General features: G+C 42.7%; 1 protein-coding gene across 9 annotated transcripts in view; it reads right to left on the bottom strand.

Moving 5' to 3' along the window:
* DENND1A (DENN domain containing 1A) overlaps positions 1–22,707 on the bottom strand; it is a 154,054-nt gene that overhangs the window by 64,391 nt on the left and 66,956 nt on the right. For all 9 annotated transcript variants that reach the window (XM_019008418.2, XM_033518423.1, XM_033518422.1 and 6 more), the window contains 4 exons: positions 21,037–21,090; positions 17,344–17,454; positions 13,435–13,535; positions 7,716–7,761 (listed from right to left, as the gene is read on the bottom strand). In XM_019008418.2, the coding sequence (XP_018863963.1) occupies positions 7,716–7,761; positions 13,435–13,535; positions 17,344–17,454; positions 21,037–21,090 (312 nt within the window). The remainder of the gene's footprint in view (positions 1–7,715; positions 7,762–13,434; positions 13,536–17,343; positions 17,455–21,036; positions 21,091–22,707) is intronic.

The raw sequence follows: 22,707 nt of genomic DNA, 5'->3' as shown, positions 1-22,707 counted from the left end.
TCTTCCACCAACAGGAGACTTAAATATTTTTCTTTTTTTTTTTTTTCTGACTGGCTAATCACACAGGTTTAATCTCTTCAAATAAAGCTTTGAAAATTCAAAATCAGAAAACTGGAATTATAGAATATGGTAATTGAGGAAATTTCCCAATGACACTGTAAAAAAGGTTTAAGTATCTACCTACTTACACACAGGACCAAATGAAAGTTACTGAGCAGGAAAGTGAACAAAAACATACTCAATTTTTAATTAAGGTTTTGTGGGGTGGATGGAGTAGTTTCCTTTAAAAGAAAGGAACTAAAGTCCTAAAACAATGGCGAAGTTGAGCCTTAGGCAGCTAAATAATTACACTCAGTTTTCAAGGCTCAGTCCTCTGTCTATAAAGCAAACTGCTGTGTACTTAGGGCTAAAAAAAACCCAACAACCATAAAACCCACTTTGTGGACATTTAAGTTTAGGTCTTCATGAGACATTTCTTTAACTTAAATAGAAGAATATTACATTTAATGCTTTCCATATAAAGAGCACCAGCACTGCCTGACAAACCAGGTACTTTGCTTGCAGGAACCAAAGGTCAGCCTGTTGGCTGCATCTGATAAACTCTAAAGCAATCCAGGAGCCTTGCTCCTTCTAGGAGTCCGGAAGCACCAGACAAACTGATTTGCTCCTTCCTGTTTCAGAAAATTAAAACTCTCACTTATACTCAGAGGAGTCAAAAAACCTCCAACAAAAAAGTCCTGCAAAGTACTTAACCAAAGCCAGAAGCTTGTCAGCCTCAGTGCTGGCAGGACAAGACAGAAGGAAGGAAACCCTTCTCTTGCTTGCAGCCAGAGCAGCAGCACACGAGCAGTGAACGTGCCAGGGGTGTTTCTGTACCTCTGGTGGTGAATCTGCACCTCCCCTTCAGCCAAATGTGGGCTTTTCTGTTGGACAGGCTTGTGCCAAGCAGGGCTCAGCCAGAGAGGATACCCCAGAAGGATGCCCTCATGGTACAGGCACTGTAATTGCTGCTCGGTGGGATCACCCCACACCTGGCCCTGAAACCATCACATCCAAAAGGAAGCTGATGTAAAACTGCTGGGCTACACCTTTACACCACCAAGAGCTCAACCTCACTGTAAAGATTTGCAATATTTGTACAAAGGCAGTGAATTTCCCTTGAGAGCAACCCTCAGATTTAATAAAACACTGGAGACTGACTTGATTAATAGCATCTGTCTTGCAATGCATTCAAAACATACAATATTTTGATGGTCCAATTGTGTCTCATTCTACAGAAATGCAGACTGACCAGTTCATCTTAATCTTTAGTTGGTTTTATCACCTCCTGTCACTACCACTTTTGATAAAGCTAGTATCAGGCAGTTATAAGGACTTTTGTTAAATAATCACGTTTCTTTCACTAGACCTGGCACCTAATCAGCCCAACCAACATGGAAATCACAGTATTTACTCTCTGGTTGGAATTTGAGTAAAAATTCCCATCATTCAGCTACAATTCTCACATTAAACCCCACTGGATTCTGTGAATCACAAAAATCTGTAGATCATTTTTCACAAGTATAGTTTGTGTGTTGTCATGGCTCTCTGGAAATGGGAAGGGACAGCCAGAAGCCACACACAGCCCCAGTTGGTATTTCACAACTTCCTGAAGAGCTGAACAAAGTTTTACAAGTGATACCTGTGCAACAGACTGTATTCAGTAGGTTCATATTTTGCTGTAAAGAAATGTGGATAAGCAAGGACCAAGAGGAAACATGAACATAACAGATTCCTTATCTCATTTTCCCACAAATCAGGGATGTACTGAGTCAAAAGGAGAGATTCAGTGAAAATGTGCATCACATCTCACTCCTGCAAACCTTTCTTAACCATCCTTGCCCAATTACTTGTAGCCATAATTAATCACCTAAAATCCATCTAAATCAAACTAACATCTACACCTGCCTTTTATTTTAAATGTCTCTTTTTAAAAGAGTGGAGAGGTATGGAAAGCTGGTTTAACAAGCACACTGAACCCATTGTTTATGGCCTCTATAAACATGGCTTAGTAAGAATTACTGACTTAATCAGAGAGAACTTATCTCCTGGTGAAAAGAGCACTTTAAATTTCAGAAATGGCACCTTTACTGTGAAAATCTCTTAACTTTTCAAACAAACTCCGGGGGGCCTTAAACACCAGGTCCGTAAATAAGCGCAGTCCGGGTGCCTGCCCCGCTCACAGGCAGCCAAACACTCGACTCATTTAAAGGTTTTATGTGGAAGTTCACAAAAACACAGAAACCATATTCTAATAGAAGAATTAAGGGGTGTTCCTCCATCCCACTCTAGAAGCAATATTCATCCATAACAATAACACCAGTTCACACTAAATGCTATTTTATCAGCACTGGCTACCCTTGACAGGTTCTGCATTTTCTGCCATAAAGGAACCCCAAGTTAAACTTCTTTCAGGTGAACAATTTTATTGAATAGTTTAATTTAAAACAAAACAAAAAACCCCTCCATAACCGTCAAACACCAGCACTCCCTGCCTTTCCTCCCACAAACCAGGTTTGCGTAACTTCACGGCTAAATTGCTGCCAAAACATAAACCAAGTCGATCATGAGGTTTTATAACCAGATACAAACGTGATCAGCATCTTAAAAAATGTTGTAACAGTAAAAGGGTAACATACCTTTCACCAGTTCTTTTAGAAAGGGAAGAACTAACGTTCTAGCTAGCCTGTGCACTAGGTTTGAAATTGTTAAGAAAGTATGATTCACAACAAGTCTAAAATCCATTTGCTTAATGACTTGTCTCTACTGAATTAATAGTTTCCATTTATTTTCTTAAGGAAAACACCACATCGCTGCAGACAACAATGTGTCAATCTGGCTGCCAGAAGCAGGAAAGGCAGCGGATATAAAATTTTATTATTTCATGCCCCAAGAGCAGCCAGAAGGACTTAATGAAATCACGGCCAGATTTACAATCTGAAATGGCTATTCAGCAGACAGCTCTGCTTAAGCGGGATGTGCCCCCTGACCCCGGGGCCCTTTGATCCGGGCACAGCAGGTGGGCTTCCCCCCCAGCCCATCTCCCACCCTTCCGCCCGGGCACCCCGAGCCTCTACAGGTGATTCCCCAGATCCTTATCACAAGCAGCTGTTGCCAACTGAGTGACAAACAGCACCCGTGCTGTGGCACACGAGAAAAACCTCTCTGCTTCTGGGGAAGCCTGCTTGGTACTGCAGGGCTTGGCTTGGCCTCTGCAAACTCAGCCTCAAACATCCCCCAGAATCCCTTATTAAAACGTGGTTCTTTTTTCCATTTTCCCAATAACTGGATAAAAGACAATTCCTTAAGTAATCTGCCATATTTTTAAATGTGTTTTCATCAATACTCCTGAAACCACGTACAGCATATTGGGAATATTTGTGAGTGGCTAAACTGCATTTAGGGGTTTAAGGCCTGGATTTAAGTTAATCTATAGCCCTTCATAAAATCCAATGGAAAAGCTGCACTGCCTCAGTTACAGGTAGAAAAAGCATTGATTTACTAAGTATAAATGGGTGGAAAAAGCTGATTACTGCTTCTCACCCCAATCAAAAACATAATTAACAGTTAACAGTACCAGTGGCAGATGCCAGTGGTCAATGAACTCTCAGGGTGTGCTCTGGGAAGGGGAGCCCAGGCAGGGTCAGGGCCTGTCTCACAGAACCCGTGCTCAGGGCTCGTTAGCTCAGACTCAGTGCATGCTAACTGGGCTATGGACACACTGGATCCCGAGCAGGGCATCCTCACCCCCAACAGGAGCAGGGGAATGTGCCAAAAAGTGCTCCCCAAATGGGGGTTCTGAGGGCTCCAGCCCCACTCCCCTGGCTGCACAGGAGACACTGACACCAGGTGAGATCAGCCACCGTGTCCTACCATGTGTCACACAACAGGAATGTCACTGAGCACTTCTTTCCTCACATGAACATTTTTACTGATACCAGCTTGAAGTAAAATAAAAATCTGCTCACACAGCTTTTATTATATACACCAGTGTCCTCTTTCCTTAGGAAAAAGGTTAGAAGAGCATTCTGAAATCCAATGTGCAGTTTCACACAAATTCATCCTGGATAATCCTGCAAGAATTACAGTTCTGAAGTCCCAGAAAAAGTTCCTGAATAACTGGACTATTAATAAAAAAATGTAAGAAATACTTTTCCAATCACTAATTCTAACTCTAAATGCTGGCTGTGTGTCCCAGGCAGAGCAGGAAAGGGGGGATGTTCTCCTAAGTGGATCCCGGCACGCTGGAGTCGGCTGCCAGAGCTCCACATCTCAGAGCCCAGCACAGCCATCCCCAGCAGTCAATCAAAACCACATGTGCCCAAATTCCAGCAGGGAGCTCCTAGGTCAAGGGCATTCCCCCTCCATCAGCACCATCACACTGATAACCTTCCTACACAAACAGTTACAGAAACAATCGCTTTCTCTGACAAAATGGAAAAGGCTGTGGATAAGTTTGACACAGCTTCCGACACAAAGGGCAATTTTATATAATCTGAAGACTAAAACAGCCTACAGTGCACAGGCAGAAAATAAGATAGTGAAAGGGGTGTGTTCTTTTGATAGAGTTTCATTTTCCTATCTCATTATTTATCACTACTAAGTACTTATCTTCATCTAATATGAATTCAATTAGTTCCATAAGCATGTTCCATTATTCATGTGATAGCTCCAGCCTTGCTTATCCAACAGCTTATAAACTTTTAGCCTTCTTTGAAGTCACTTTATGGATTGCTAAATGGAAATCTTATAAAGAATGACTAACTAGGTGATGATAGAAAAGCTGAAAAATAAGAGCACAAAACACAGCTCTGTATTTTCTACCAAGGTTTTCCCCCATAAATCAGTTGGAGCCCTCTGACCTATAACAGGAGATTATCTTATCTCACTGGAGAACATTTCAGTCACAGCAAATTAGATTTAACAGTCAATGGATAGGCTTGATATTTTAATCATAAGAAAAATTTGTCATTTTCCATTAAAATAACTGTTCCTTCTACAGAGCCCCTGTGGAACACGGGAAACTGCAAACTAACTTTAAGGTACCAAACAGTTCAGGAAAGATCTGTCGAGCTGAGAGAGGCTGGATTTTGTTTAAAATCACCAACACTTCTGCTTCTTCCAGAGCCCCCATTCCAACACTGGGACACCAAAACCCACAGAAACAAGAGTAGATGTAGAAAATATTTGTTTCCTATATCCCAAATCTCATCTTGCCTTCACAGCACAGCTTTCCCTGGGCAAGATGAGGCTGCCAGTAAAGCTGACACAAGGAGGACAAATCCAAGCATGGGAGCTGCTGGGGCAGAGCCTGAGCCCAGACCTGCAGCACTCCTTGGGCTCCCACCAGGGCAGGGTCCACCTGCAGCCTCAGCTCAGATCCTGACACTCGAACCTGTGCATCAACAGAACACTTTTCAAGTCCTGCTTGTGAAATTTCACCATTTAGAGAAAAAGGAATACTGAATAATGGCAGTTTGTAGTTCTAGCTTATAAAATTATTTTGATATGGAAAAGAGAGTGTATTTTTAAACAAATACAACTGCCAGATCACGAGAAAAGGAATTGCTGTTGCAACAACGTTACTCTAAACAAAAAAGCACACAACTTTTCATATGAAGGACGTGCAAATAGAATGAACATTCAATGCCACAAGCAAGAGGTAACCTAGGAAGTCCAGCTCATGTGACAAATGTCACTTTTCCCTTGCCCAGGGCACAGAAATTCTGCAGCCCTTGCCACCAGACAGATCCAGCAGCCACTGTGGAATTTTGTTATTTTTCAATGGAAAAAGCAGAGTTAGCTGCAAGATGCAGTTCTGTCTGTATTCAATTTATCCATAAGAGTGGAGAAAAAGAGTTTGGTTTATTTATCTAATTTATTTGATAAGACACTTTGAATAACTGTACTTTGCCAAAGTGTGTCTGTGTTCCAGAATCTCTGGCTATTCAAAAGCCAGACTGGATTTAGTACTAAACAGATTTTTTCACAAGTTACTAAAATGGATGAAAATTGGCTTCTCCAAGAACAACTCCTTTTTTTGAGTTTTTACAGATGGAGTTTGGAAGGCCCACAGAGCCCTGCAGTCTGAAACACGGAGACAAAGGAAGAGGCAATGGATTTATGGAGCAAGGCAGGAGTGAGACATCACACAAAGCAACTCCAAGGTGTAATTATTAATTTTGTTTCCTATATCCATTCCCAGGCCAAGCACAGTGCTCATTGTGAGCACAAATATCTGTGAAAGCTGCCAAGTGTGTGTATGGAGATAGTCTCCCATCCTCTACCAGCTCTCTCCCATCTTTTACACTTTTCACAATAATCACACCTATGACTGCCTGGGATGGATATGGAGCAGAAAGTTTCTTGATCAGTATGAAAAATCCATTTCTTCCTAGATATTCCCTCACTCTTGCCTGTGCAGTATCCAAGGGTGATTATGAGGAGCTCCTTGAACAGAAGCATATGAAGTGCAAACAAATGTATGTGTTGACTTTTAAACTAATTGGTTATTCACAAACACATTGTACCACAATTCTTTACTTGATTTAGCAGTATAAAGGGCATAAAAAGTCATCTGCAGCCAGGATGGTAAGGAGAAGAAAAAAGACATCCTGTACATTTAATCTATCTTTTCATGAAAAACTGACTTCTAAAATTACCTCCCATTAATGCTGGGAAAAGGGGAATATTACACAGCACACACAAACACACAGGGCATCATGATTACACATATTTCTCCTAGTGAAAGAATATTTATCAATATTTCCAGAAATTAAACATTTTTATGGACAATACAAGAACAATTCCTCTATGTGATGCAAACCCTGGCTGTCTAAACAGTTCTGTACCCTGAACACGAAGGCCCCACTTCCAACCACAGGATCTAAAGCAGGGACACAGGTCCATTAATGTCCAGGGGCATGTGCAGACCCAGCTCTCCAGCCCTGCCCCAAGGAGGGGCTCCCAGGGCAGGAATGCCTCTTCCCATCTGGAGCACTCCTTGGGAAGGGGCACAATCAGGAAGGATGAGGATTTCAGAGGCACCTTAAGTCAGTATCTTTTGTTGTCCCCCATACACTTTTGAGGAAAGTCATCCACTGTTTCACCAGTGCTGGAAGCAAAAGCAAATGTGCTATTTCCACTTTTAGAGTTTTTTAAAAAAAGTCACATGAATTACTGGGAATTGTTTATAGGAGAAGCTTTCTGTGAGGGCTGGTGCTCTGCCAGCTTTGTGTTAACATTAACTGCAAGTTCCTTCTTTTCAGATCTTTTGAACATTAAAAAAATTACAATCTGTCTGCAAAAGCCTAAAAGAGAACTGTAACTGTCAACATTGTGGTTTAATATCGACTCTGCCTTTGTGCCTGAGTCCAAGCAAGGCACTGAACTGATTAAATGAAGCCCCAGGGTGGGGAGGGGAGCACGACGTGAGTTTGTCACCGCCGAGCTGTGAACGGGAAATCTGCCCAAGGAGCTCAGGGGAGCAAATAAAGCTCCTGAAGATTCAACATTATCATGTGTGCCTCACTCGAGCCACTCACTCACCCCCAGCACTCCCAAATTAACAGGATTATTTCATTTTTAAGCATATGAATGAATGTGTAATTACTTACAGAATCTGGCTCTAAATCATAGCACTGTATATAGTTTCAGAAATGGTGAGAAAGACTTACCTCCATCAAACTTAGGTGTATTCCAATGAGGTAGGGCATGGGGGCACTGTGGAGAGGAAAAGAAACACGGCTTTACATCCTCGTAACGCTGAATAACACACATGACTTATAAAATTAGCTGCAGGAGAACACTGGGATACTGGATGAGATTTTGCTTTAAAAGTAACAGATACATATATACAAACAAATCACGTGTGAACAAAGTCTTAGTCCATATTTGAAAGACCTTCTTTAGTATGCCATAGCCTCTTACTCCTATAAGACTTCACTTTTTCTTGACATCAGAATTTTTAAGTGACTAATTTTAGGCAGGTACCTAAGGACAGCTATTAAACATATCCCTAACACTGGGGTCTTTTGTTAGAATGCCAAACAAAATGTGTTATTGCAATTTTAAAAACACACCCAGACTTTTCCAATAGTGTTCTTTCAAAAACTGCACCCTCTCATAGTGTCAAATGATAATTTAATGTATCACCCAGTTGCTGTATCACCACCTACAAGTTTTGAATTCTTTGAATGAGTCCAAACATTTTTTTGTTAATCTTGACATATTTTCACTTGTAAAAGAAAACATAAAAAATACTTTTGAAGATCCCGATAAGCTCCAGAGTTCCTGGGACATCCACTGACACCAATATTCCCCTCAGAACACAAACTGCAATACCCCAGAGGCTCTTGGGCCAGGTTTTAGCCCCGGACAGAGGCGTGGCACCTTTGTTAGCCCACAGAACGCCAGTGTTTAAGGGGAGGCTGATCTCCTCCATGTCCCTTCCTGGCATGAGCAAAGCCCCAGAAGGACCTGCCCCCAGCAGAGCCCCGGATGGGAGCTGCCTCTCGCTGTCCAGGATTTCCAGTACCGAGCTGCAGCCTCCCCCTCGCAATCAGAGCCATCAGCGAGGCTGCCAGAGCTGCTAATTGCAAATATGGCACATCCTGCCTGCGAAACGCTGCGCACACAGACAGACACAACTTCTAAAATAGAGCCTCAGCTCGCTTTGGATACAGAAGCTCAAAGAGCTCATTTTCAATTTCAGTTGAAAAAATGAGAGAAATGTCACTGTACTGCCTTGGATTAAAATATCTCCCATATTGCTGCTCTAAGCTGGTGCCTACTGCTCAGTAAGAGCAGTACAGTGCTGAAAAAGCTCCTGAGACACCAGGCCAGCAAAAATCCCTGCTTCTCCTTTTTATGAGAAATACCTTAGAAATATATTTACTGATAAGCATATTAATATTTATGTTGCTTATTAATACACCCCCTCAATTTGCCAGTCTGTAGGATGCTCTAACCGAGGTGGAGCCCCTGCAGTAGACATTCTATGTGAAACCATTTTTTTCCCTTTCTGAAAAAGGAACACAACTTCCACAACCCCTTCCCAGTCCACTGGCAGAACACTCCAGCACTTTGTCCCACGTCGCTGCAGTAAGTGCACCCCCACAACCCCTTGGGACAGAGCCCAGAGGGGCTGCCACAGCACAGAATTATCCCAAACCTTCTGTTTGCTGGGAATCCCACAGGTGGCAACTGGAGCACCCACCCAAGCCCCCGGGCGGGTGTGACTGCTGCCCAGGACCCTCGCCCACGACACACGAGGGCTGCTCAGCTGAGCGCTGCTTCGTCATGGACACGTCTGATTTGTGACAAATGCCACCTCTGCAGCTCCAGGAGAGGAGAGCAGCCTGGAATTTCATACGGAGGGAATGAAGCGGTGCCTCGGCCGTGGCTGCGCTGCTCCGGCCCCTCCGGTGCCACCGCCACCAATGTGGTTCCAATTAAAGACTTCCAGCAACGCCACAGCTTCAATCCCCACCGTACAAAGTCAGAACCTCGGCAGGAAGCCTTAAGCCTGCAAATGTCTCATCTTGTGGAACCTTGGCTAATGTAATGAAAGGAAGCAGGAAGAGTGCAGTATTCCTGAAAACCAGCCATTTATTAACATCTCCAAACGTAGGAAGAGAAGATACGGCCCAAGATACATGGATCAGCTTTGGATGCAAAGGCTCATCTTTTCAATTCTGAAGTGACAAACATTGTAGCACAATACAGCACATAAAATAATTACAGGGTCAGCATAAATAACCTCAATAAAATGTAATTCTGGTAAAGAGCATAAATATTTCCAATAAAATCTACCAGAGAGATTCTATTCTTCCATCATCACTCATCAATATGACTGAATAGGAAACACACCTAGAAGTAAATGCCCAAAGTTCATGTCAGGCTTCATAAATTGCTTTTATCACCATTTCTTTTGACCATGAGTTAATCACTGGCCATTATTTAAGTAGACCTTCAGCATCCTGTGCAGGGGAATGTGGTGTGTCCCCCCTTCCCCACCCAGGGCACACTGAAACAGCCCTTCCTCACTGCAATTCAGGTCCCGAGACGTGGAACACTCCAGCAGTTTTTAATATTTTATCAGGGTAGGTTTGTACTTGCAAGACTTCCAAGTGAAGTTCAGCAAGACACATCCCTTGCATAAAGGGCAGAAACACTCGGCACAACCTTTAATCCTTCTGGGAGCCCTAGCAGATTAAAGACTGCCCTTCAGAGCAGGCCTTCCCCACTGCTTGACACTTCATCAGTCCTGGGGCTTCTTACAGCCACAACTACTAATTACTCAAAGTTGTTTGCTGGCAGCCAATAGCCATTAAGTGCAAAATTAAGAAGTATCAGTTTCTACCACATGTATTTACTGCTCAAACAAAGTGCCTGCGTGAGCCTTTTGGAACAAAGAGAGGGGTCATTACTCCTCTTGTGCTATGCTGGCTCCCAAGGCAATCAGCCTTATTTATAATCAAATGAGTTATATAGGTAAATATCAAATCATTAAAGTAGCACGGCATAAGCATGAATATGGATTTTGGGGACATAATGGCTATATATTACCCATTTATTACAGTTGCATTTTTACAATTTCTTTAATTCGTTTTCTTAGGCAAACTAGAGACCTCTTAATTATGCTCCCAAGAGGTGGGCAACTACTAATTGGAAGAGAAGCAGGTGAAATAGAGGGACATTTCTTCTTAAGTGAAAAAAGCCCAGCCTTAAAAAATACTGCAGTTCACCAGGAAAGTAATGCAAAAGCCCAAGGATCTCCAAAAAGCTCCTATTTGCAGCTACATGGGAATTTCACCATTTTGCTTCATTGTTCCAGGAAAATGGATGAGAGCACATTTAGCACATTCATGTCTTGCTCTACAAACACTGACTGAACAAGTGGCTGTCTCCCACCACTGGTACTTCCCTCTCCAGGGCAGATGCCTGATCTCTCTTCACATTCCTCATTGAAATGCAACAGAATTCCACCCAAAATTTATTGGGGTAATTGATGCAAATTCGAAACTTGACTGCATAAATTGGACCAATGCAGAGAAGGCACAGCTCTGACAGCAGGAGAGCAGCTACAAGAGGCTTTAGTGAGTGCCCAGGTGTGCCAGGCTCAATGGCAATGCCCACCAAGAGCTCCCCAGGCAGGAATCTTTGTTTCCCAGCAGCAGGAGGACTCCAGCTCTGCCTCCACCTACTCGAGGAGCACATTGACTATAAGCAGATTTAGAAAATAGGAGAAAGGGGGTTGAAAAATCTCCTGGCGAAAGGGCAAACTGCTCTAACAGAAGTGTTTGTTCAGCAGCTGTGCCAGGGTGCTCTCAGAATTTATTCATGTTGGCTGCTAAGCTGTCTGTCTGATAGAAAAGACTGTTTCAATCACCCTACAAAATGTACTGTTTCTTCTGGTGACAAAGCTCTGGGGCTCAGCACACACTCAGCTGTGTCCCAGCTCAGCAAAGCTGGGCTTTTCTAAGGGCTCATTTTAAACACAGACACTGAGAACAAGAAGGGCACAAACAGAGACAGTGAGAGTGATTTTATGGCACACAGAAAACTAAGTGGGAAAAGTAGTGAGGAAAATTGATACACTGCTTCCTTCACATCACCAAATGTTTAAATTTCCAATAAAATAGATTGACAAAATCTGGCCAAATTCAAATATTTGTGTGTGCCTGACTATCAGTGCTTGGTGGCAGCACCTCACTAACCAGGACTTCTGGCACCTGCTGGCATGTGCTCTAAACAAACAAAACCAAACCAAACAACCCCAAAGCAGCCTCCAGCAGTGCAGCTGTGCTTCTCTGTGTTCAAAGGAACAAGCAATTGTGCATTAAGGTATGGAATCTAACCACAGTATTTTAGTCTCCTGCACCCAAAATGTTTCCCTGGGCTGAAAATACATTAAAGAGTGGAGCCTAATTAAAAAATAAAAATAAAAGATACCTCTCTTCCCCTTGCTTCCCCTCTTGCCCCTTTGTCCTCAATGATCTACATGACAGGATGAGATGACTGAAGGAGGATCCACCAGCAGCACTGAGTCAGCATCCCCACTACAGGGCAAGTGCATTGTGAACAAACATTTGGGAGACACATTTCAGCATTTTCAGCTCTGAGGGAAGGTACAGCAGTGAGGAATGCAGGGGAACAGAAATATTAAGTTTAAGAAAACCCTTTCAAGAATGAAACGGAAAGCAAAAGGCAAATAATCACAGGTGGAATATTTTTTAAAAAAAAAAACTTGCAAAGATCTCGAGTGACACAGTCTATCCATCCTTCTGTGAGTTTCAAAAGAGCAGGAGAAGATTCAAAACATCACAACACATCAGTAAATGAACACAGTCAACTGAATGAACAAGATACTCTGTATTCATGAGAACTGAAGAATTCTCATTGCTTCAAGTTTTGTTCCCATTTCAGCTCTCTAAAATTCTTATGTCATATTTGCAAAAGAAATAACCAGGTAATAATTAAAATTAAATTGAACTCTTCTATTTTAAATAATCTCAGGTCATTTCCCTTTAGAGACAGACACCAGGAAGCAAAAATACTGCCTTAAAGCAGGGAGCAGGGAGCTGATTGCTGAGTCCTCTCAGGCAAAAATGACATCTCCAAGTTCACATGGTTACAAAATAGACGGTGGACTCTATTTTGGGAAATATTTTATGGCACATAAATTGTTGCTAAATTGACTTAAACAATGATAGAGTGTGTAGCTACCTCTCCAATTAAAGTTCTGGCTGGGTAAGGAAATCAGGTGTTGCATTTGTGAGCTGCCTAACAGCTGTACATTTTGAAATGACTCTGCACACAGCCTGGCTCCCTCCTGCCATGGCTGGCTGCTGGCCACTGAAGAATCCCCTCAGTGATGCTCAGTGACTCTTGCCTTTCTCTCTGCCTCCCTCTGGGCAGGCCCTGTCCCTGCATTTGTCAGGAAGTCCATGAATAACTGATCTCCTTGGAGCAGCAGGTACCTGAGGGGAGCTGGGGCAGCCTCTCCAAGTGTTAATTACACGTGAGAAGCCCATTATCCAGGGAAAGGCACCTGCTGGCACTGCAAATGATTGGGACCTGCCCTCCCTGCGCAGGGAGCCAGGAAGGCTCATTTCCACAGGAGATAACTCTTTAGATTCCGCTCCCCCTTCCCCGACACAGGCACACACAACATTTCAATCAGCTGCACGGGAACAAACTTCCTTTAAAGCTGCACAATTCGTTTCCAGGCCCTCACTCACTGCTGGTTATCCAGCTGGATCCCCAGGAGCAGCTGCAGCAGGAGAGGGCTTCAGACTCACTCTAAGACACGTGCCCGGTGCTGTGGGTGCAAGGGACAGGTCCCCAGCTCCAGAACACTCACAGGTAATGCACACACAGAGATGGCCTTACCAGCAGTAGTCCAGGAGATGTGGGGGCAGGACAGGAATGTAAACGTGCTGCCAGAACATCGGGTAGAGCATGGCTGCAGACCCATGGATGCAGGCAGTTAACTGAAAAACACAGAGAAACCGCAGCATAAATGAGACAAACCCCAAGCTTCAAATGGTAAACTTGAAGGCAAGAAAGTAAAGAATCAATTCTGTTTTCCTAATAGTGCTTTATTAGAAAATACACAGCACTGCTGGCAAAAACAAGGGTCTCAGGGGGAGCAGGAGTGGCTGCCTGACTTTGTGAACAGCTGAGAACGTGATTCACTCAACAAACCTAACTTGCAAAAAACACCCAGAGTTGTATAAAGCAACAGAAACATGGAAACAAAAACACAAAGGGAACTAAGAAAAAGTAATGGCAAATCTCCCAAACCTGGAAATTACCATCCATAAAATATCATAAAACTGTTCTGAAATTATAATACCAACTTAAAAAAACGTGGCATGCATTTCTTAAAAACACAGTACGCTACACTCAGTGATTAAATCTTGATGCTTTTAAAGGGAATTTTATCTAATTTCCCTTCTCCTAATCATCTGATCCATTGATTTCTCAGTTATATTGTTAAAAACTCATGCAGAAGAGTTTTAGTGTGACAGGTACTGAAACAGCAAAGGCCAGTGAAGCCATGGGGAGAATCCTCACAGAGGAAATTACTGCTCTCAATCCTACTTCAAACAATAATTATGAATTTGGAAAAGAAGATAAGCAGGATATTTGTCACATTCACTAAGGATATTAATATTGAGCAGGTGGTAATGCTCAATAAGCCAATCTCAGCAAAAGCTATAGGCAAAATACTGTAAGAAAAGGATATGAGCACACACGCTTGGGGAAATAAAATGGATAAATACAAGCACTCACACAGAGACACATCCAAGGCAGACTCAGAGGTGACAGGGAAGAGTCACATCCACCCTGCCTGCACTCAGGTTTGGTGTCCTTTAATCTCCAGGGACACCCAGCACAAGCACTTCACTTGTGAGAGATGGCTTGAACACAATTCTCAACAAATCTTGCCAGTTCTCAGAAGGCAGGAGGAAAATGAGCATTTAATGCCTTCTGGCCAGGGGGAAGGAGGGAGAATGCTGCTTACAAGTCCTGAGGAGACAAGCTAAGGGACTGAGGTCCCTGCATGACCTGAAGGTGTCTGAGATCAAACTAAGCAAAGACAAATCATGACATTAATTCTAGCACAGGTGGGTATCAAACTGTTCATAGGTTGTTCTAATTCCTCACCCTCAGAGCCCTGAGGCCCATCAGACCCCAGCCAGGGAGTAAGGGGTTGTGTCAGAGCTCCCCGAGCCGAGGCAGAAGTGGCATGGGAAGCTCTGCTCCAGGATCAAAGCAGCATCTGTGCCACAATGGGATTCTTTGCTTTGTGCTAAAACTCCAAAAATCACAGAAAAATCAAGCAAAGAAATCCACCTCAGTATGATGGAGCCAGACAGAAACATCCCTGAAATCCCCAAGTTTAAGTAATTTCAGAGCTTCATGTAAGACATCTTATAAAGAGAGCCAGGTGCTGCTGTCCCGCCCCCAGCCAGGAAACACCTTGGGGTGCCTTGGGCTGCAAGGTCTGAAGGAAAAGAGAATTCTGGATTCAAGGAGGGCTCTGGTTTCATTTCTGTAGCAGCATGCTCCCACCAGCAGGTGAGCTTCTGCCAGGCACAGGGGATTTTTCATTTTGGTTCATATCTGTGGCTTTTCTTGAGGAGTTAGATCACAGAATACATTAAAAAATTTAACAGGAATAACATTTTGAGAAATGTTTTAACATTTTGAGAAATTATCTGCATTTCCATTTGTAGAGAAGAAGAACAAAATCCAAGCAAACAGCTATAATTTCTCCATGGGTTCAGTCCACATGGTTTATAAAATAACTAACAAACATCGCTTCATTCAATTACCCCTAAAACTTATTGAACTTAAGTATATAAGGATATTTAAAATCAACATTTGAATTTGAGACCATGTATTATAGCACAGAATTCATTCCACCATAAAAGACTTTCTACCCAGGGTGATTTCATTTTCTCTCTCTTACCTGGTATTAAATTCAAGCCCTAAGTGTGAAGTGTGTCTCCCAACACTAACAGAAATTAACTGCAAACAGGTCCCTTCCACTTTGGTGTTAAAAAGCTAAAAGCTTCAAACAAAGGCAGCAGTCCCTGAGCAGCCCCCCAGGCTGGCTGCACTCAGGGAATGGGGGTTTGGTTCCTTTCCAGGGACAAGGTCTTGGCACTGCCAAGCACAGGCTGAGAGCAGAGAATGTTCCTGGGCTGGAACGGCGAGCGGCAACCGCTGGCTCTGGCCCAGCTCCTCAAACCTGCCTTACACTGTCACTCCAATCTGCCAGCAGTTTATAGAGCAACTTGTAAGCTAAGAACACACAGTATGAATACCCCTCCCTCCCAAGAACCAGACGTGCTTTTATCTTGGACAGAGGCAAAAGGAAGAGAAATAGCAGAAAGAGAGGAAAAAAACTCAGCCCCACTAGTGAACTTGCTCATTAAGGAAAGCACAGTGACAGGTAAGTAATTCCTCTTTCCAGGCTCTGTCACAAAGGGAGAGATTAAACCAACCAACCACACAACCTCTGAAATGCTTTGGGCAGCCCTTCTCTTTTTCCCTCCTCTCTGATCATTTACTGTTCTTTTCATTCTGTAGGTTGCTGAAATAAACACCTCTCCTTCATTTCATTCCATTACCAGACCTGGATGGAATTTTCCTTATTTTAGTAGTGAGGACACATGTGGCAGATAGAGAAGTTAAGGTTTTACAAGTTTTCTATGGTATTAAACTTTATAATACTTAAATACTTTCAGTTATATGTGGGATTGATTGTAAACATTATTAATAATTGTTATTAGGTGCCAGAGGCTATTGTAATTCTCCTTTTGCTTACCTTTCAAATTTATATTGTAATAGTTATACTGGGATTAAGTCTGAGGTCTTACTCCTCTCATTTCTCTGCCCTGTGCTGACAGACCATCCTTATGAGGGTTTGTGGACATCACTGCAGCCTTGCAGAGCACTCACAGTGCCATGGGGCAGTTTGAATCCCAAGCACCAAGCAGGTCTGGTCATACAGCCAGACACCAGTTAGAGCCCCAGGAAATGGAAATGGCAGCTGTACTTCAGCCAGGACTGCTCGAGTGCTCAGCCCACAGCACTAGAAACCAAAATTAGTTAAACCATCTTCAGCACTCACAAAGGAAAGCAATCAATAGCCATTTACAGAGCAAACATGATGACCATAGAGCATTTGCTTTCATAAAGAAAATCACAATCTTATTGACTGCTAAACCTTGAAATGCATAACACAAAACTTTGAACTGAATCAAGCCCTGTGTTTGTTTTGATCTCCAGCCATTTTTAGAAGAGAGTACTCAAGAATATTCAGCAGCTTTCATCTCTCAGACACTTGATGGAGCCTAAGGAGCATTAAGACTAAACCTTATCAAACACAACTACAAAACTGTGCATTGTCAATGTACTTTAGCCCACTCCTCTGGTCCATCCAGAAGAGGTCACTGGAACATCCATTTGACAGTGACATTTATCTTTTTTTTTTTCCTGTCAAGTAAATTCTGAATAAAGGACTTCACTATGGCATGAGTCTTTGAACATTTGTGTACCAAACAGCCACAAAAATCCCTGCATCCAAAAAATTCTTTTGAATGTTGGGGGCCAACAGAAGTTCCACAAAATCCTCACATAAGGCACAGAACTGAGCTGGGGCTGCATAAGTGAGGTTGAAAGATAGACCTGGAGATAATCAGTTAAGTTTCTACATATGAGTGTAATTAAAAAAAATAAAATTAAACACTGTGAATAAAAGAAATTCTTGTGCATTTTACTTACAGTGCTCAGCTTACTACAGCAAATGAGGATGCGGCGCTCGTACAGCATACTGGCGTAGAGATGCAGCATGTTGTTGACATCAACTGCTACAAAATACTCTGTCAGATTTCTCTGGGGAGAGAGAAAAAATAATTTTTGACTCATGGTATTACAAAACCAAGTGTCCTTAACAAAAAAAAAAAAAACAAACAAAAAACTAAACAAAAAACCCCCCAAACCCAAAGAGATTTCATTGTGCTTCTATTGTGCTACAGCCAGTATGTGGCTTAACAAAAGAAAGCAGGATTTCATCTCCTGGCAGAGGCCTTTCCAATCACAGTATCTCTCCCCAAAGTTTTGGGGAGCTGGGTCTTGGAGTAATAAAAGTGACGATGTTTCACACACAGATTTTTGAATAGAAGATACTTCTGTGAGAAAACAAAAAATGTTCTGTCACTTTTATGGAGACTTCAAAGCTGTCTGATTAAGTACCAAAAACCCACATCCCAAAACTAAAAGCAGCTCTCAGGGGCCAAGTCTAATACCGCAAATTCAGTTGTGAGTTCAGGCTGTGCTAAACCAATTCTGACTGTTGGGAACACATCTGGGCATTTCACACACACAAACCCCATTGTCTGAACTGAACCCCTCACTGCAGGCACTCGGACATCCTGGGTGGGAGACAGAAGCACTTCACTGAGGAGGCTGAGGAAGATGGAAGGGAATTCTTTCTCTGACCACTTCACTTCTTAAAACATAGAAATTAAAGGGGAGAGGTGGAGGAAAAGGTAATACCCAAAAATGCTGAATTAGGGAATTTGCTTCCGAATAGCTTCTTACAGACATGAAAGGGTTGCTATAGGATAAAGACAGCCTTATACAAAAAGCACATGTGAGAGCAAAATTAGATTAGTCATGAATTCAAGTGCAATCTTAATCATCCTTAAATAAAAAAGTGCAGAAAAGCAAAAAGCAAATATGATTTAGAAACTTAAAGAAGCTCAACAAAGCCTATTAGCACTTTTGACAGATCCAAGATACTTGGCCTGAGAAGTCTGCCAAGATGCTTCATACTGTGCAAAAATATGTTCCCCAGCTTGCCATCCAAACACAAAGAACTGAAGGAAAATTAAGCATTGTATTTGGGAGACTTTGGTACCAGTATGTAGAGGGATAAAAACTGAGCTCATTATGGTTGGCTTCAAACATGTAAAATAAAACAATCATTCAGGTCTTTGTTACAGCAGAGCTGGAGCCACAGACAGGTACAGTCAAAGGAGAAAAAAAAAAGCCAACACATTTTGCCAAAAACCTATTAAACTATCATGTACTTTTTCTGTATTTCTCATCCCATCTGTGCTGATTAACATGATATTTTTGTCTAAACATAAGCTGTCTTCTCTACGGCTCTTCTTCCCCCTCTCACCCACCCTTCCACCACGCCAAAACACAGCGCGTGACGACACAATTCCTGCTAATAGTGGGAATTAAAAGAATTTTTAAGGAGCCCTGAACTCCCTTTGATGCCACTCAACTCAGGGGCACAGCAAAAGCAGCACACAATCCCTGCATCCAGCCCGAGGACACAGCCCTGCTCCACACGGGTCTGTTTGTGAGGATCAGCCTCCACTGCAAGAGGAAAATAGACATGGGGACTTGATTTGCAATTGTTCTTTCATCGAGTTTATTGTGATGACATGACACACAAATGTACCTTCAGATGGAAAGATTTATAAGGTTTCAGTCTTGTCTGCTCTCTGAGATTTGCCAAGGACACCTGGGAACCATGTGGGCTGCATGGAAATGTATTGGTACTGAGGAGATTCACGTGTTCCCTCGAAGTTGTATTTATAAGAAAGCTGTCAGCTCTGAAGCTGAAATTGGGACTTACACATGTATTTTGAAAGACATGTCTCGTAAGTGACAAAACCATGAATGAGTTAAATAAATACAAATGAAAGCGTTCCAGTTTGCAGGGTAATTGTTATGTATTTTGCTTCCTAGGATTTAAACCTTTCTTGGGGCAGTAAAAAGGGGGATTTTCAGAACAGGCATCCCCACTCCTCTCAAAATTCACCAAGAGCACTACAAAATTCGCTCACACTCATTTTAAAGTTCATTACCAAATTAATCATCAATCTGATCATCTGCTATCTACTATCAATAAACATACATTGACTACACTGACTTTTGAGATTAAAAATCACCTCTTCCACCATCATCTAAAGAGGAAGATGGACTGAGTGATACAAAAATACACAAGACATCATCCCCAAGAAAATGCCACCATTTCAGCCTGTTACCTTACCTGCTATTTGTGAAACACAACAGCTAGTACCAGGAACTTCAGTCTTGCACTGTATTTTCTGCAACCAACCCCATTTATTTCTGAAGTCACTCTGCATTTACACATCTGTCACACAACTCACACCTCCTGAAGCAGGGAATGAGCTGCTGTTACAGAAAAGTGCCCATGCTAAATGGTTCTGTGACTCATTAAACATTGATCTGATACAAAGGCAGGTAACTCCAAGATGTTTGTTAACATTCCAAACAGAGCTCTCTGAAGCTCTCCATTCATCATCGCATCCAACTTTGAAGGTTGGCACCACTAAAACTTTTGCCAATATGGGCATTAAATGCAATTCCTGGTAAGATATGTGGAATTTTTAATAAATCAGGTCAATTGATTAAAATACAGCAGACTCCTCCCCATTTAATCTCCTTCTATTATTCCCTAATTTGCTCCATCTCTACAGGAAAGCTGCTTTAATAGATAGATAAAAACCTCCTAAGAAATGACACAATCCTGGGGTAGTGGAAGGTGTCGCTGCCCATGGCAGGAGCTGGCACTGGATGGGCTTTAAGGTCCCTTCCAACCAAATCATTCTGGGATTTTATGATTCTATTAATTAGGACAAGATTTGATGGCTGGTTTACACTCAGGAATTGATTCCTGAATTACCCTCAGCATATCGTATTTGTACAAAAATAAAGCACCTCAGAAGAAAGAGCACATTTATTAAATTTCCTGTCAGGATATGTGTCAGTATGAAGAGTCTGCAACACAGAAAAACCAGCAACAGTGTTTTGAAAGGCAAACAAAAAGCCCTGAATGCTATCTGCTATACAAATCACCCACAAATGAGATGGAATGTCTTGATGATTCCCTTTTTTCTTTCACGCCATCAACCGAAGAATATGATGCTGAGACCGACTGCAAAATGCTCGGGAAAGAAAACTGAGATGTCAGGCACAGGAGTTGGGCTGAGACAGAGCAGGAGCACATTAAAGAGTCTTTAAGAGAAGCAAATGCCAGCATTGTCTCCCCACAGACTTATCATCTGGCTGGAAAGCTGAGCCAGGCTGGAACACACACGACTCCCAAGAAGTGGCTCTGAAGAGCCCAGGTGTGCCTGGCATTCTCAGCAGCCATGCAGCAAGCAGAGCGTTTTCCCTGCTCTCTCAGGTCATTCTTGCAGAGGGGTGGCAGTGAAGGATTAGCAGAGCTGCTGTTTTACCCACATCAATCTGTCCATCAGTACCTTGTCCTTCATACAGCTCAGCTTTTAATCACACATGCAGACTGTCAGCTTCTGAATGCTCAGTATTTTACAGTATAAAACCTATCCCAAACAGAGCAATATTTGTCATCTATGTAGCAGCTGACATTAAATGGAAACAATAATGTGTAGGGTCCTCCCAAATACTCACATTTTCAGGTATACTGGGAAGCTCTCTGGTGTCAGGCACAGTAAAGTAAGAGTGCTACAAAGAAAGCAAATATCAATTATTTCAATCATGTCAAAAGCAATCTAAATGTATTGCCTGGTATTGGTATCAGCACTAACAGCAGTTGCTCAGCTAAATAAGAATGACAGAACATTCTTTACCAACTACCAGCCAGAGTTCCCTGTCCTGGATTCCACAGGCTGTGTTCCCAGATCACAGGGGCAATAGGAAATGCAGTAAGATAGAAAGTATCAAATGCTCCTGAAAAATTACATTCCAGGTTTTTGTTCTTCAGAGCTGCTGCTACAGACAGACTCACAGCGCTGTGTGATGCCAAGGAAACTCCAAGGCAGGCTGCAATTCAAGCTATCTTTCCCCAGCCCAGGGCAGGATGGACTTCAGGGAGCAGCAGCAGGCAGGGCCTTGTCTAACTCAGCACCAGAGGGGTTCACTCCAGCCAAGGGGGAAGTTATGGAAATGTACTGGGAAATGCTTCCTAAGGTTCAATGCCTGCCTACCTGAGAAATACTGAAAAGTTCTAGGTCATTTTTATACACTCTAAAAGAACATTTTGAAAGACCATATTGCTATCATATTTTCATAATCAATGGTATTGTTTAGTGTTTTTAATTGTCTGCATTCCAGAGCCCAGGTTCCCAGTCCAACCACGGATGACCTGCATGATCCTTGGTCAGGGCTTTGGAAAGAAGGTGACTTATATACAATTAATATAATTTTTAAGAGTTTCACAATTTGTTTCAGGGCTACTTATTAATTACTGGCTGAAGCCTGAAAGGCTGTTCCATCCTTGGCATAGCTCCACAAGTGGCACAATTCTCTTGCACACAAATCTCAGCCATCTCAGTGCTTCCTGATCAGGCTGTAACCTGAAATAGCAGGCAGGGACCGCAGCTCCACTGAGCGGAGACATGGAATGAGAAACACGAGCTTTCATTTCTGATGCATCACTGGTTTGGTTTGGTTGCAAAGATGCAATGCCAAGGCAGAGGAACAGCACTCAGAGCTGTATCACACAGAGGAACCTCGCTCCAACCCCGCAGTGGGCTCAGAAACAGCCAAAATAAAATCAGAAAAATACGGTCCCTGGGCTGCTTTTTCTATCCTTTATTGCTTCATTGCCCATGAAATGTCTGAGACAAGAGGAGACAGGCAGCATTCCTTGGAACCACTGGTATGAAAAAAACTGGAATATCCCCACTGCCTCTGGCCTTGGGACTCAGCTCATCCCCTAAACAGAAATGCTCCTCAAGAGGGATTTTCGAGGGGCTGGGGATGTGTCCAGGGCCAGCTGGGACCAGCAGGGCCACACAGCTGCTCCCTGGGCACTGCCAGCCTTGGGGGAAGCAAGGGGCATGAGCTGCTTCCTGCCAGAAAGTGCTTCAGAAGGAGTAAAGGAAATGCAAGGGAGACTTCCCAGGAGGGTCCACATGAACTCTCAGCTGGCAACAGAAGCAAAGAGCATCTGCAGTGCTCACCATGGCCTGGAGCACAAGGCTGTGCTGCAAAAATGAAGACAAAAACCCCAAAAGACTAAATTCAAAATACAATCCCATCAAATAAAAGCCCACATCTATACTGCCAGTGTGCTTTGCTTAATTTTCTCACAAAATATAAAAATGAAACAAATTCTTT

The sequence above is a fragment of the Parus major genome, chromosome 17 (genome assembly GCF_001522545.3).
Source record: "Parus major isolate Abel chromosome 17, Parus_major1.1, whole genome shotgun sequence".
Lineage (NCBI taxonomy): Eukaryota > Metazoa > Chordata > Aves > Passeriformes > Paridae > Parus > Parus major.
The sequence above is the reverse complement of the archived record's forward strand: the minus strand, read 5'-3'. Positions and strand labels throughout refer to the sequence as shown.